Source organism: Conger conger, chromosome 14, assembly GCF_963514075.1.
Source record: "Conger conger chromosome 14, fConCon1.1, whole genome shotgun sequence".
NCBI classification, from domain to species: Eukaryota; Metazoa; Chordata; class Actinopteri; order Anguilliformes; family Congridae; genus Conger; species Conger conger.
Genome location: NC_083773.1, coordinates 21,665,178 through 21,680,809, shown reverse-complemented (window position 1 = coordinate 21,680,809; position 15,632 = coordinate 21,665,178). Strand labels below are relative to the sequence as shown.

Sequence of the window (15,632 nt, the reverse complement as noted above, 5' to 3'; positions counted from 1 at the left end):
CCTTTGGTAAGTATAAAGGAAAAAAATATTATAGCCACTGTATTATGGGTATTTTTTTATTTACCTTTTTTTGTCTACAGTAAAGACTTTCCACTAGCAGCCCAACAATGCTACCTCCTCCTTCCATTGGACAACACAATTCCCATCACAAGCACAAATCTGTACAGTTTATTTACTGTACAGTGCATTAGCTTTACAACTGGACATACAGCAATGCAAAATGAATTAAAATAATTTCTATCCACACAATCATACTTTTGCTATACACTATGTACTTTATGTAAGTTTCTCATATATATATATGTATATATTCATAAATATTAACAATAACCAATGAGGTCACATTTCTAACACTATTGTAGTGTAACTGATCATGGATCATCAGAAAAAAAACACCAGCCACTGAGTAATGCTATACTGACATCAAACAATCTTTTGATTTTTCATTTCAGATGAATCATCTCTGCTATACACTTATGTACTTAACTGGTGGACTTCTTATACATATTAATAAATATTAACAATAGCCAATCAACTCACTTTTCTAACACTACTGTGGTGTGACTTATCACGGATCTTCTTTCAGTGGTTAGAAAAAAGTACTGAACACTGAATAATGCTGTACTGGCATCAAACTGTCCTTTTGATTTGTCATTTGAAATTAATAGCCATTCTGCATGGTAAACAGTTTTTTACTCGTCAAGTCTTCTGGGCCGAAGGACACGGGCAGAAGTTCTTCCACGGTCATCTCCATGTATGATTCATCTGGCTTCGACAGAAACACCTCCCAATGGGTGCCAAACTAAAAGAAATAAACCGGTTTGTGAGGAATATTCTGTACTGTACAATCTGGTTTTCCCAGTATGAATAATGACAAACTTCTAATCTAAAACCATGGCTTTTTTTTCCTTTAGGGTGGCCTGTAGCGTAGTGGTTAAGGTACGTGACTGGGACACGCAAGGTGAGTGGTTTGAATCCCGATGTAGCCACAATAAGATCCGCACAGCCGTTGGGCCCTTGAGTAAGGCCCTTAACCCTGCATTGCTCCAGGGGAGGATTGTCTCCTGCTTAGTCTAATCAACTGTACATCGCTGCTGTAGGTCCTTTTGCTAAAGATCTTTTTTTTGTGCTCCAAATCTGCCTTGCCAGTTCACATCGGTTTCCCCCATTTCTCATGATTGGTCATCTTTTGAGTGTAGATTATGTAACATTAAGAGCGTCTGGGCCTTTATTTTACCTTCTAAATGTAGTAAAATAAACAGTGACTAAAGTTCTCAAAAACTGTTCTTGATTAAACAGCCTACTCTGACCCTAGATAGATAGATATTTGCGGTCAACCAGTTCAGACACTCATCCATTTTGGCTTGCATCAAACCAATGAGCAGATATCACGGTCAAAGAGTACACATTTCTGACAACAGTGCACCCTTGTTAATGACGCCTCACTCAGACGTCAACACAGACTTCACATTAGCCCCTGTCTCGCTTAAACCTTCAGCAAGTTCAGCAGTCTTAGCCTCCAAAGCTCCTGCCAAACATACGACTGCAAACAACCTCTTTCACAATCATTAAGATCCTCTCTTTTAACCACAACAATGGGCAATTTAAATTTGAATACACATCCCAACGTGCTGGGAGGTTCATTTCTTAATTAACTCAGGAAACACCCCTACATGGATGCACCAGTTTTCAGTTACCTTTTCAATTATGCTGATGACATCCAGTTATATCTGTATATTTCCAGATTTCTGCTGATGGCATCCAATTATATTTCTGTTTAACCTAACAAAGTTGGCCAACTATGAAATTCTGTAATGGTCACCAATATACTACGACCCAATTTTGGCCTCTTAGCACTGTTTGCCAGCTGGGTTCAGAATTGGCTTTTCGATTGTTTTAATTACGATACCATTGAGCTCCTGTCACTCTGCTGCACCAGTCAACTGCTCAGATCATCCGGATAAAGCTTAAAACAAAATGGTGCCTTCACAGGCAAAGTCCCTAAAATCCAAACTTCGAATAGGGCAGAACTGCCCAACCCTGTTCCTGGAGATCAACTGCCCTGTAAATTTAAATTTCAACCCTAATTTGGGTTGATGAGGGCACACATGTTTCTACTAATTAGCAGCTCAAGGAGATCTCTAGCTGTTGACTGAGGTATGGTTTGTTAGGGCTGGGCTGAAAACCTACTGTACAGGACAGTAGATCTCCAGTACATGGGCTGCAACAAAGGTTGAAACAACAACTTCTGTGACCTATTTTAAAGCACTTTTCAAAACATACTATCATAAACTTGCTTTTATCACATTTTATCCTCTTGTTGTATATCTTCTTGACGTTGTTTTATTGAGCTTTTATGATTTTTATCTCTTTTGCTTCTTTTTTGACCTTGTCTTTTATTGTCTTACAGTACTTTTGCTCGCCTTTGTCTTAATTCTTCATATCTGGTGAGCAGCCTTTTCCTGTGCTGCTGGAATGGAGGTTACAGGTTGTTTTTCCTTTTTACTTGAAGCAAGTCGTCACTTTTTGTCCATTGGCACAGTTACCTTTTCTTGTTGTCCCTGTATGTGTTTCCACCATTACACTTGCTCATTATGAACAATCTAATTTTGTTTGCACTCTGCTACACTTTTAACCAAAACTGACAAAAGACTCATATCTTTTCCTGGTTGTCAATAACTTACTGCATAAGTTGTACTGTACTATACTAGGTAATCCTGGCTTTTTCAATGAAAGTCTTAAAGTCTTTTGAAAGCCCATGTTAATAAATTAGCTTTTCATTAATTCAATTAATTATGATACTGTAATCCTGAGTCCTTTATGATTTGGTTTGTTTTATTCTTTGTGTCAGGCTTGTTGTTTTAATCTGGGTTGTAAAGCACTTTAGCAGTTTGCATAATGCTATAATTAAGGGTTTTCTTCTTATAGCATAATAATAATGATAATAATAATAATAATAATAATAATAATAATAATAATAATAATACCTCTTTGACAATTTTAAGGACACCCGAAACACAAACATTCAACAAGAAATATTGTAAAATGCAAATGACAGAAAAGCGGATGTGTAATGCTGTACTAAATAGAACAAGAATATTGCAGTTCTTCAGTTGCTTTTTATATATTTATACTGACAATATTTACTTTGCTGCATGTGTTATATGATAACAATGATTTTATAATATGTCATTGCCAATGGATATTTCACTAGTCATTCTGTAAAGTTTCCTGAACAGTGCATAATTGTGAATAGTGATCTATAAAGGGCTAATTGACATGATATTTAATACAATGGGTGGATTATTTATTGTTGCTTGTTGGATAAATGAGGATGAAGCTTCTTCTTGCATCAAGTTACGGAACAGGAAACCCATTTGCTGAAGAAGTAAGACATTTTGGAATAGTTGTTTTTCTCAGATTTTTGGAATCAGAAATCCTACAGTATAACATGCTTGCCAGCTGAAATGAACATCAACACATTTTTCATTTGCTAGTTTAGCAAAAGGATAAACCATACTCACCTCTCTCATGAACTGTCGGCAACCACCGCAAGGTGAGATGAACTGTTCATTTAGATCACTGAAAATGTGGAGAAGTGGATGTCAAAAAATATTTTGAAAATAATAACCAAAGTATTGACACCCATTAGAAAAGCTCTGTAAATACAACAATACCTTGTGATTGCTATAGCCTTGAAGGTCCTGTATCCTTCAGATACAGCTTTTGAAATAGCATTCCTTTCAGCGCAAATTCCCAGGTTATAGCAGGCATTTTCCACATTGCAACCTGTTGTAAGAGAGTGAAAAAGTCAACCAATTGTCTGTCTGTACACAGTAAAATGGCCAGTGTAAATTCAACTCTAACAGAGTCAGAGTACATACAGTATAAGTCCAAATGGGACCATATGTACTCTGTCAGAGTTTATTTAACACTGATTTTTTTTGGATTACTTCCATTAGCAGAGACAAAATGGCGGACTCTGGAGAAAGCTGTTTCTTCCTTTAGATCTCTTACATCAGCAACCCTTCAAATAATTGCACATAGTTAGCATGTAGCATTTGCATGTAGCAAAGTTTCCCTTTCTTACCCTGCCCCAGTGCTACAGACACTTAGAGAGAATGTTGTGTGTTAGCTATTAAAATTCTGAACATTTAGAATTTTGACAATGTTAATTCCCCTACATTTATTTCGTTGGTTTAAAAAATAAATTGTAGTATGTGCTGCAGACAGCTGAGGAGAATGACCTGAAGTTACTGACAGTTGGTAGCTTGACAGACAAACAAATCTCTGATGACCTTTTGTCTGGCAGACTTTCATTTGGGGACTTGACCAAGCACATGCTTGTATGTGTTTTGTCGAGCAGGAAAAAAAAATGATGATGAAGTCAAGCTGGAGGTCAAGGTCAAGGTCATTACTCATGGATTAGGATAAACTTTTTGTTAGTGGATGGCTTTTAAACAGGGAAATCAAATAATGTGTGCGATAGCCAATCATTGTAATGTCTTTGGACTAAAAATAAGCATTTCCTACCTTTGAGAGGCACTGTATCGCTTAATTATTTGATAAATGTGTAGTTATTCCATGCTACTTTAACTGGCCTGCTTAAGTTCCAACAATTGGCTCATCAGTGTAATACAGTCACCTCAAATTGGCCCTTTATCTGTGACAAATTATATTGATATTCCCCAGTTCTAGCCCTGTGAATCCCAAACATTGATGCCATTGAAAAAAAAACATTGTTCCAGATACCCTCTGTAACAGTTGAAAATGTTTCACTCCCAATATGTTGCCATAATATAGTATAGGACCTAAGACTGGGAAATATTTTGTTCTAAATAGATAGAACTGGCAAAAATGATGTGTGTAATGTACCTGAAATTATATGTTGCGTTTTTGCAACACTTTGAAGGAGAGAATCCTGCAACTGTACAGTACATTCAATTTCCTGCCCCAATAAATGATTAACTTCGTCTAAGAGCACATGAAAAACAAACGTGAGGCACTTGGCCTGCGTTAGCCGCAGTACTTCATATTGTGCAAGCACGTGCTCTGCATACTGAAAGTGCTTTTCCTCAGATGAGTTGTTTTTATGCTTGTTCCAATCCCAACGGAGGACCTGAGGCCATTTCTCTATCCCTCCTGTTTGAATACAGCAGAACATGCTTCTCATGTTTCCACACCTATGCGGTTTCCTACTTAGTACTATCCCCTGCCGGGGAAAACAGCTTAGACTAGGTTTTCAAACAGCTGGTAGCTGGTTGACCAGTTCAGACCAGCTCCATACTCAACATGGCTTGACCAGCTCAAGATATGTTTTGAAATAGCTGGTAGCTTGTCATTTCAAACTGGATTTTACACCAGGGTACACAGCTATATATAGGCAGTTGTGTTTCTCCCTCCTTAAAATGTAGGCACACCAAAACACAAACACAACATGGCAACAACACTGTGAGAACGTTTTGTGTTGGGGAAACAAGTCAGAAGTACACATTGCTTCAATTTGGCATTGTTGTATTATATTATTTTAACTAATAATATAAGCTGTTATTAGCTAAGTAACTGTAATAAGACATCAAGCAGGCTGTCAATACATAAACTAATATCTATCAATATTTGAACCGATTTTTGGACCTGCGCAGGGACTACAGATAAAAAATCTGGTACAGAATATTGAATGCGGTAATATATAATTGCGCATGTTCTCTCTCTCTCTCGTAAAAAAACGTACGCTGACCTGTGAAAACTGTCCCATCGTGGGTCACCACAGCTGCCCCAACTCTGAATTTGCTGTAGGGACAGTAAGCAAACTCTTTGGCCTCTTGTGATTTTCTGATCAGACTGTTAATCCCTTCCTGTGATGAGTACGGAGGGATCCTCGTCGCATCTTTCTCTCCGATGATGATCTGAGTGTCTCCCATGTTCATTCGCGGCGTGATGCTTGTTCGTGTTTGCGCCTGCGTCTGTGTGCTTCTGAGCGTATGCGTCAGTGGATGGCCAGCAATAAAGAGACTCCAGGTTGTGTGCCCGGCCCCCCGCTTCCCGTCAGCTGCAGCATGTAGGGTCTGAGAGGAAGGAGGTGGTGGCAGCTCGCGGGCAGACGGTTACGCAATTCTGTTAAAGCGTTATTAAAATGGCGCAACCCTGTTCTGTGTCTGTCAGTTATGTGTCAGCGCAATTGCGCTAGATTCATGTGTATGTAATGAATAACAGGATGAGTAAACACAAAGGCTACTGAACGGATGCAATGTTCTAAATCTTAAATACAAGCTTGACGAGTGGTGTGTATATTTAAAACCACAGAAGCTGGAAAGACATCCATTGAATTCACTCATTTGTTTTGATCATGAATTGTCTTCAACGAATTATAAGAAACATAATGCTAATACAGTGCCCTCCATAATGTTTGGGACAAAAACCCCTCATTTATTTATTTGCCGTTGTACCCCACAATATGAGATTTGTAATAAAAAAAAAACACATGTGGTTAGATGTCAGATTTTAATAAGGGGAATTTTTATATATTTTGGTGTCACCATGTAGAAATTAAATCAGTGTTTATACATAGTAGTCATGTCTTGTATTTTGCATATTCTTTGCATGCAATGCTTGAAGTCTGTGATTCATGGACATCAGCAGTTGCTGGGTGTCTTCTCTGGTGATGCTCTGCCAGGCCTGTATTGCAGCCATCTTTAGCTCATGCTTGTTTTGGGGGCTAGTCCCCTTAAGTTTTATGTAATGCCCAAACTCTTTTAAAACTTAGCTAAAAACATTGATGTTCTGTGCTATATATGCCTAAATCTTTGCAGACTGTTTTACTTGTTCTTTTTCCTTTAACGTATTAAGATTGTTTTTAATTGTAATTTACTTAAATAAAATGTGTTATGTAAAGCTCTTTAAGTTGCCTTGTGTATGAAAATGTGCTATACAAATACATTTGACTTCACTTGACTTGACAAGATACTTCAACGGTTGTTTCTCCTGATACATTTTTCCATTGAGTTTCACAGGAAAATGAATCAGGAGAACCAAAGATTTCTTATAACACAGTCCTTAGTCACTTTCTGCTGACTGTGTGGTGTAAGACTGAAAGTCAAGGTCCAGACTTAAGCATGTAATGGGAACACGTGGGATGTGTTTCATCCTGCAGCTCTGGTTTTTTGGTCCTCACCAGGCAGATTCTGGAGTTCCCTGAGGACAGTGTGCGCGCATCTGTCTGTGCACAGGGTAAACAGACACACACAATCAGCTGGTAGTCCGATCCTAAAAGTTGACTCATTTGGCCAATAAACATTAACCACCAGCCAATCTGCAGCAGCCCCCTTAGTTGCGAAACAGTTTATTGTGTGTTTCCAGTGGTGTGCTTGTCCTCTTTCAGTCAGTGAGGGGAAAGACTGAATCACGGGACTGTGTCTGTTTATTTTGAAATGAAACAAGCATCCCTCTTTCCTGATGCAATACCTGTGCCTGGGAAGCCAATAAAAAGGTGGAGAGCATGGGTGTGTCCAATGTCCTGAGAGAGAGCACACAGACCACCAGCAGCCCAGTCTCCTGACCCTCAGAGAGGGAGAGGAGAGACTGTACACAGACCACCAGCAGCCCAGTCTCCTCACCCTCAGAGAGGGAGAGGAGAGAGTGCACACAGACCACCAGCAGCCCAGTCTCCTGACCCTCAGAGAGGAAGAGGAGAGACTGCACACAGACCACCAGCAGCCCAGTCTCCTGACCCTCAGAGAGGGAGAGGAGAGAGTGCACACAGACCACCAGCAGCCCAGTCTCCTGACCCTCAGAGAGGGAGAGGAGAGACTGCACACAGACCACCAGCAGCCCAGTCTCCTGACCCTCAGAGAGGGAGAGGAGAGACTGCACACAGACCACCAGCAGCCCAGTCTCCTCACCCTCAGAGAGGGAGAGGAGAGAGTGCACACAGACCACCAGCAGCCCAGTCTCCTGACCCTCAGAGAGGGAGAGGAGAGAGTACACACAGACCACCAGCAGCCCAGTCTCCTGACCCTCAGAGAGGGAGAGGAGAGAGTGCACACAGACCACCAGCAGCCCAGTCTCCTGACCCTCAGAGAGGGAGAGGAGAGAGTGCACACAGACGGCTTTGACAGCGGTACACACTCCTTCCCGTTCTCCCGGCACGTGGGGGCTGTTATCAGGCTGCTAGCTGAAAGCACGTAGCCTCTGCTGTCTGGATCAGGGGGCAGAGATAATGACAGTGACAGCCCCTTCCACAGGGCATGGGCGGGGTGGCACAGGTGTGCCGCTGCTGTCATGGTTCTGAACATGGGGGGAGGGGGGAGGGGGAGAGATCTCTGCCTAATGTCAGTGTTTACCAAGCCAAAGGAGAAGGCTGTGGTCTTGCCCTAAGAACTAAGTGATTGCCCTAAGTGATGAGACAGACCAAGAGATCAAGACTATCTATATAATGCCATATAGTGTACAGAATGGGTACTGTATGAAAAATATTAATTGCATAGATTTATTATGTTGATAAAATATAGTTTTTACTTTGTCAGTTATAGTTATATCTATACAAGTCCCAGCTGTATTTATGTACAAATTAATTGATTTGAATCTTTCACTCAGATGATTTCAAATAATTCTTCCAGTCAACAGCTATGTTTGGCTAATCATAATATATCTGCCTCATGCTCACACTCCCTCTGCTGGTGAATTCTGGAAATGGGAAATCCTAAGAAACGGCATGTTGTCTCAACCACAACACAGAGAGACATTTCATCTGTGACATCAGTTTGTCAAAGGTCACATACTGTACAAGATCCTATCCATTCCCTCTTCTGACCTGGTCATAGCAATCATTGATATATGAATGACTTAATTCCCCAGATATGCATTTTCCTATAAATATTAGGTGCATTAAAATGGTTTGCACCAGGGCTGCTCAGCTCTACCATCCAGTAGATTCTCATTCCAACTCTAATTTGACACACCCGATTCTACTAATTAGCAGCCAAACAGGATCTCTAGCTGTTAAATGATGTGTGGGAAATCCTACAGTACAGTATACAATACATCAGGGAACACAGTTGGGACCCACTTGTCTGGAGTGACTTGTCTTGAACACCTCAAGTGTTCTGTCAAAATGTGATATAATAACTTATGTTTAGTGTTCTGGATTATCATACATTTTTTTATAATACTAATATACTTGTGATATAAGTACAGTATCTCTGGGTTGGGTAGCCCTGGTGTACACAGTAATGCTGGAGTTCTTAATTGAAAGTCAAACTAGTGTAACTGCTTATTTCCCTGAGTTTTGGGATCAGAACCTGCCCAGCAATCACAAATGTCCTCCCAATGTTACTGGAATGTTTGGTCAGCTTTATAACATTGCCACTACATGGCGGCAACATTGTGAGAACGTTTTGTGTTAGCTGTGTAACGTTGTAGGGAGTGCTTCCTGCAGGTCTTGCATGTACTTCCATCGCAGGCACTCTCTTGTTGTATGCAAGAGAAGGCAATCCCACACATACTGCATAGTGGGTCAACAGTAACTGTTTTAGTATTAGTTGCTATCATTGGTTTGTTAGAAAGTTTTTTTTCTCTCTCTTGCACCTCCATTCATTCTGATACGTATGATGAGGACTTGTCATGTCATTTTAAGTCAGTTAAGTCAATTTCTCAATATTGTTTCATATATAATATTGTGAGCTTCCAGTGAGCTTCCCTCTGTAGCCACCAGAGGGAGACCTACCCTGTGTACGTGCATGGGCGGGCGTGTTTGACAGCCTTGTGTACAAGTCAGGCCATTTGAAAATCCTTTATTATTATACGGTAAGGTGCCCCTGGCAAAAAGGTATCTGTTCTCTGAGTAAACAGAAAATATGACCAACAATGGCCCTTATCTTCTTGAACATATAGCTTATTTATCCATGGCATTTGTGAAATGTGTTGTTAAAGCCGTAGAAAATATTTACAAATTAATGAAATGTTTGCATATTTTACTTATGAATGAACATGACACACTGTTTGAAGAATATTCAACGATGATACAAAATCTTTCTGTTATTTAATATGAAATATTGATTACAATACAGAATAATAAAAAATATGTATTATTGTATATAATTATCTGTGTGTGAACATTTATTTACCAAGCATACTTGAATATTTTTCAATACAGTGGGGTAGAACCAGAGCATTCAATTGGGCTACTGCTAGCTAACTTTATAGAACAGCAACACACTGAGCATCAAATGTCAAAGGTATACAGGGTCACATGACTTCAGATCAATCCAATGATTTTTTTTTATAGAATGACTCCCATCCAATGAAACTGAAATAACAGCAGTGTAGTTTTATGCTTCGTACTTTCTTCACAGCTGTAGTAACAGCACTACGGTTTTAAGCAGCAACACTAACTAGGATTTGGACCTGCAACCTCAAAGGTACTCATCCATAGCTCTTACCTGAAAAGGCATTACACCGCATTGCTAATGGGAAATGTGTTCCTAAATTACTAATGTTCTGCAATTGTTGATTTAGTATAGGCCTGGCTGATGTCAGTGAAGTTTGATGTCAGTGAAATTGGTATTCTATTCTCGTACAAGTGCCATTTTTATGTAATGAAAAGCTTGTCTCTTTTCATCTGAACGTTGTGATCCACTTGATCCACCTGATGTAGTTTCTCACTTTGGTGTACACTCCTGGGAAATATGGGTTGGCACAGCTGATTCCCCATGACACGATGCCATGCAATTTGTTGTTGCATATAAGCGGACCCCCGGAGTCGCCCTGTTGGAAGGGAACACAAAGATTTTGCGAACAAAGCCCTCCATTTTGTCCCCTTTTACCGAGCTCTGTGAGCACTTCGGGACAGTCCACCACGCCCAGCAGGGAAGCAGTCCTGACAGGTTTCCTCACTCCCTTTGTGTGCCTCTGAATGGAACTTTTCTTCCCTGTCGCCCAGGGCCAATCCCTCTCTATTCAAGGTCATTCAGTTTTTTACGACAGGGCTGGGACTTCAGAGGTGTCAGCAGACAGGAAAGGCAGTAGGGCCAATGTCCCAGAAGGCTAAGGCAGCACAGTGGCGCCTGTGGGACTCTCTCCTAATGTATGCAGATGTGGGGGATAGTGTTAAATCATTTGGGATGTGATGACGCAATTAAAGGAAGACACCTAGGTCGTTTGGTTTCAAATTCAGTTATGTCCAGTTCTTTGTGTTTTTGCGTGTTTTCCAGTCCATAACTGATTTGTTACTTACGTAATGTATTTGTTATTTAAAAAATAAAAAATAAAAGCCCCAAGGCTGCCAAGGTTTGCATGCAGTGTGCGCCCTGCATATGAGGTGTGAGGTCTGCATATGAGGTGTGAGGTCTGCATATGAGGTGTGAGGTCTGCATTTGAGGTGTGAGGTCTGCATACCAGGTGTGAGGTCTGCATTTGAGGTGTGAGGTCTGCATTTGAGGTGTGAGGTCTGCATACCAGGTGTGAGGTCTGCATTTGAGGTGTGAGGTCTGCATTTGAGGTGTGAGGTCTGCATACCAGGTGTGAGGTCTGCATACCAGGTGTGAGGTCTGCATTTGAGGTGTGAGGTCTGCATACCAGGTGTGAGGTCTGCATTTGAGGTGTGAGGTCTGCATATGAGGTGTGAGGTCTGCATACCAGGTGTGAGGTCTGCATACCAGGTGTGAGGTCTGCATATGAGGTGTGAGGTCTGCATATGAAGTGTGAGGTCTGCATATGAAGTGTGAGGTCTGCATACCAGGTGTGAGGTCTGCATACCAGGTGTGAGGTCTGCATATGAAGTGTGAGGTCTGCATATGAAGTGTGAGGTCTGCATATGAAGTGTGAGGTCTGCATACCAGGTGTGAGGTCTGCATATGAGGTGTGCACACCTCCTGTCTGTTGACACCTCTGAAGTCTGCATACGAGGTGTGAGCTCTGAATAAAAGGTTCTTGGCTAAACTGAGGAAGAATTCAGACCCTTGCCATGCTTAAAGAAGTGTATGGAGAGCACCTGTCTTTGAGTGCCACAGGTAGTTCAGAGAGGCGTGGGTCTTGTGGTCCTTGAAGAGCAACTTGGCACCATCTTTACACGTACCTCCCACATGGCCAAATTTTCCTCCAAGATGGTCCACAAAGACTCTATTAAAATCCCAATTTCTCTGATTGTCAATCTGTGATCCATCCACAACATTGCCCCGCTGGATTTGCCATCAGATCTTGTTGTTGATGTGGAGGATGATCCAGTCCTGCCCGTCTCTGAACCACTTGTGCCACTCAAAGGACACTCTGCTTCCCGCACACTTCTTTCTGCATGGCAAGGGTCCCTGTGGGATTTTTCCCCAGTTCAGCCCAGTGTTCGTCCTTTGCTCCAGATTCATATTATTACAGAGTGCACTTCACAAGAGTTAGAAACCCACCTGTTAAAAAACAAGAGTAATAAGTTAAAAGAACCGAGAGTGGGTTTATAGAGTGATCACATGTCACACGACTCTATAATGTACAGTAATTCATTAGTTTGAGGCTACTGAGTCACATCATGAGAAGCCTCAGTCTCCTTTCTTTTTTCCCACACCTGTATGTAACCCCAGCCTCTCACTTGCCCAAAGAGTCCATAGATAAGTAAGCTATGAATCAACTAAAGACGACATCGCCCCTCGCCAGGGGAAATTACATTATTTTGAATCAAGTGTTGTGTTACAGTTTACCAAACATCACTGTGCTACACCAGGAAACTAGCTCAACTGCACGTGCTACACATACAGGACAGGCGCATACCTGCCTAACTGCACGTGCCACACATACAGGACAGGCGCATACCTGCCTAACTGCACGTGCTACACATACAGGACAGGCGCATACCTGCCCAACTACACTTGCATCCCTGGGGAGAGAGTTCTGCATGCTCCACTGAAGAAGAACTCTTACCTGACAGGAGTCTTTTCCCCCATACTGCGAGCCGGCACACAGCATGTTGTCAGTGATCTTGTAGTAATAATAGTACTGACAGTGGCCGATGATGTTCACATCAACAGCGCGCAGTTCTGGAGAAAGGTAGTAGCTGTAGATCTGGGTCACCCCCCACCCACTGACCGTACAGATGGTCCCTGCAGGTGGTGAGGGCTCGAAGAGACCTGGCAGCCTGACAGGCTGGACGAAGGCATTGAATACGGCTGGGCGGCTAAGCTGAGAGAGGAGCACAACAGGATATGATCAATCCCTCCATTTACACTCTGGGTTCTCAACAGGGGGTCCTTGAAGGCACCGCAAGGGGGGTCCGTGGCTAGACTTGATATGACATGACAATACTGTACATAGATTTGGTGAAGTGTTTCAAAATATCTTTTTCAATATAACCCTTTTTAATTTGGGCGTTGGACGACTTTGAGCCTGGGAAAGCAACCTGGATATCTTTGGATATCTTCTTTTCAGATTGTCCTACAAGCAATACTAAAACTGCGCTTGAATGGATCTCTATGGGAATTGTGGTGGGACTAGATTTGGCAGGTCCGCGGTATCAAATGAGCCACAAACTACCGTGCTGCTGCCAGATATGCAATAGATCTGAAATTAATTGTTTCTCCTGACCAATCTTCCTGTTTTAAGTCACAGACATAAGGAAGGTATGACAAATTATTGCAAATCTCAAATGGAGTACGGAGGCAAATAAGTAAATGATTATATAATTATTAAGTTAACATTATGGAGGGCACTGTATGCCTCCAGAACCCATTAATAACTATGCATGAATTTGTGCACTCACTTTTAAGAGCATGATGTCATTGTCAAAGGTGGCGTATTGGTATTCATGATGATATTCAATCCTCCGGACAGAGAACACCTGCTCAAACTCCTCTCTCCGAGCAAGGCTATGCTCACTCAAAACCACAGTGACAAAATAGTACCTATGAAAGAGGGAGATAGTTCTGTTTAGGTATTTGCCATCTTACACACAAATCAGCAACCATTATATCCCAGTTACACACACACACACACACACACACACACCACAACACATACAGAACAGTGTTTCATCAAACAAATAAAAAAATATAGATTGAGATCCAGAAATGCAAAACTTAGGCATCAATCATTATCGATGATTTTTTTCTTTTGCCCCAGAAAGCCTGTTTACTTTCGGTCATTTTTACCTAATTCGTTTGGTAAGGTATTATTTCAGGAAATGTTCTTTGTACTCTTTGTATTAAATTTGTCCAAATAGATGCAGTACTCACGGTCTCCAGCAGTGGGCAGCAGATAAAACCCACTGAGAGCTGATTAGGGTTCCGCCACAATAATGACGGTTGCGGTACTGAAGGGATGCCTGGTACTTGATTGAATATGGCTCAACCACTTGGCCCCCAATGATTCTCTGTTCAAAGGTTTCTGACCACAGCAAAAAAACAAAAAACAAAACACACAATATAGGTTTTTAAATATACATAACATTGAACTACTTTGTAAATGCTATTGTTACATCTTACAAATGAACATACGTGAATGAACATTACAGTAATTTAGTGTATTCTTTTTATCCAAAGCGACTTACAGTTATTAGACTAAGCAGGGGTCAATCCCCCCTGAAGCAATGTTGGGTTAACAGCTGCACTGATCTTATTGTGGCTACACTGGGGCCTGAACCATCAACCTTCCCGGTCCTAGTCAAGCACCTTAGCTACTAGGCTATAGGCTGAACAAAACAAACAAACAAACAAACAAACAAACAAACAAACAAACAAACAGACAAACATAAAAAACTTAAAGGTTACCTTGTTCTGAAGTATAACATGCTTATTCAGGTTAATAAGAAACATGAAGCAGTTTGAGAAGAAATACCAGTCTTTTGCAGTGTTTGTCTGGAGATCTACCATTGTGTAAGTTTTCATTTTAATCCTAATTTGACCCAACTGATTCTACTAATTAGCAGCTGAACTAGATAGCTATAGCTGTTGATTGAGGTGTGCTTTGTTAGGGTTGGAGTGAAATCCAACAGGACTGCAGATCCCCAGTAAGTGTGGTCAAGAATGCAGCATCTAGCACTGTGTGAAGTCTTGACACGAACACTTCAAATGTTCCTGCCAAGATGAACTAATATTTTGTGTGTGATATTTTGAAAGTCAAAAGTTCTGTCATTTAAAGGACAGGGGTGTGACAACAGTAGTTCAAACCCAACCAAGAAGTCATCCTATAGGCTAAGCTGCTAGTCCTCAGAGCTTGGGACTGGATCACATAACTGTACAAGAACATGAAAGAAAACCGGGTAAACATTACAAAGCTGCCATTTTCCCTGCTTTTGTTAATCAGGTGTGGAGCAGGGCTTATACTACGTGTCCATAGGTCAATCCGTCCATACAACCCTCACACTAATGATAAACTAATGATTCATTTTACCTTCAGAACTGACAGATACATTCTTTTAAAATTATGTTTTTATTTACTTATACATCAAAACAAAACATTATACAAAGCAATCCACCATTTTAGTAGGCTAAGCTGCAGGCCCAGTCCCAATCGCTCTCAGCCTTTCTGTAGACCAGCTTTGCTCTGCACAGAAGATCATCTGATAGAGACTGTGATCGTAATGGTGAAAGGGATAGCCTATTTTGCAGGTAGGCTATAGCCTGTCAGGAATGTCACTGTCAGACTATTGTATACTGCAC

The 15,632-nt window shown here is 41.1% G+C and overlaps 2 protein-coding genes across 2 annotated transcripts; both read right to left on the bottom strand.

Annotated features, from left to right (window-relative positions):
- Nucleotides 1-42: 42 nt before the first annotated feature.
- LOC133110315 (cytidine deaminase-like) lies at nucleotides 43-6,047 on the bottom strand. Its single transcript, XM_061220327.1, has 4 exons — nucleotides 5,738-6,047; nucleotides 3,678-3,789; nucleotides 3,525-3,582; nucleotides 43-802 (listed from the first exon to the last, which is right to left on the bottom strand). Exons 1-4 carry the CDS (start codon nucleotides 5,925-5,927, stop codon nucleotides 662-664), a joined length of 501 nt encoding a protein of 166 aa, XP_061076311.1. The 5' UTR covers nucleotides 5,928-6,047; the 3' UTR covers nucleotides 43-661.
- Nucleotides 6,048-10,019: 3,972 nt separating this feature from the next.
- Nucleotides 10,020-14,383, bottom strand: LOC133109838 (putative trypsin-6; the record flags this gene model as incomplete). The annotated part of the gene is made up of 4 exons (XM_061219509.1): nucleotides 10,020-10,761; nucleotides 12,901-13,158; nucleotides 13,736-13,877; nucleotides 14,208-14,383. Coding segments are annotated over 4 exons (726 nt in total), but the record flags the coding sequence as incomplete, so codon positions are not given.
- Nucleotides 14,384-15,632: the final 1,249 nt, after the last annotated feature.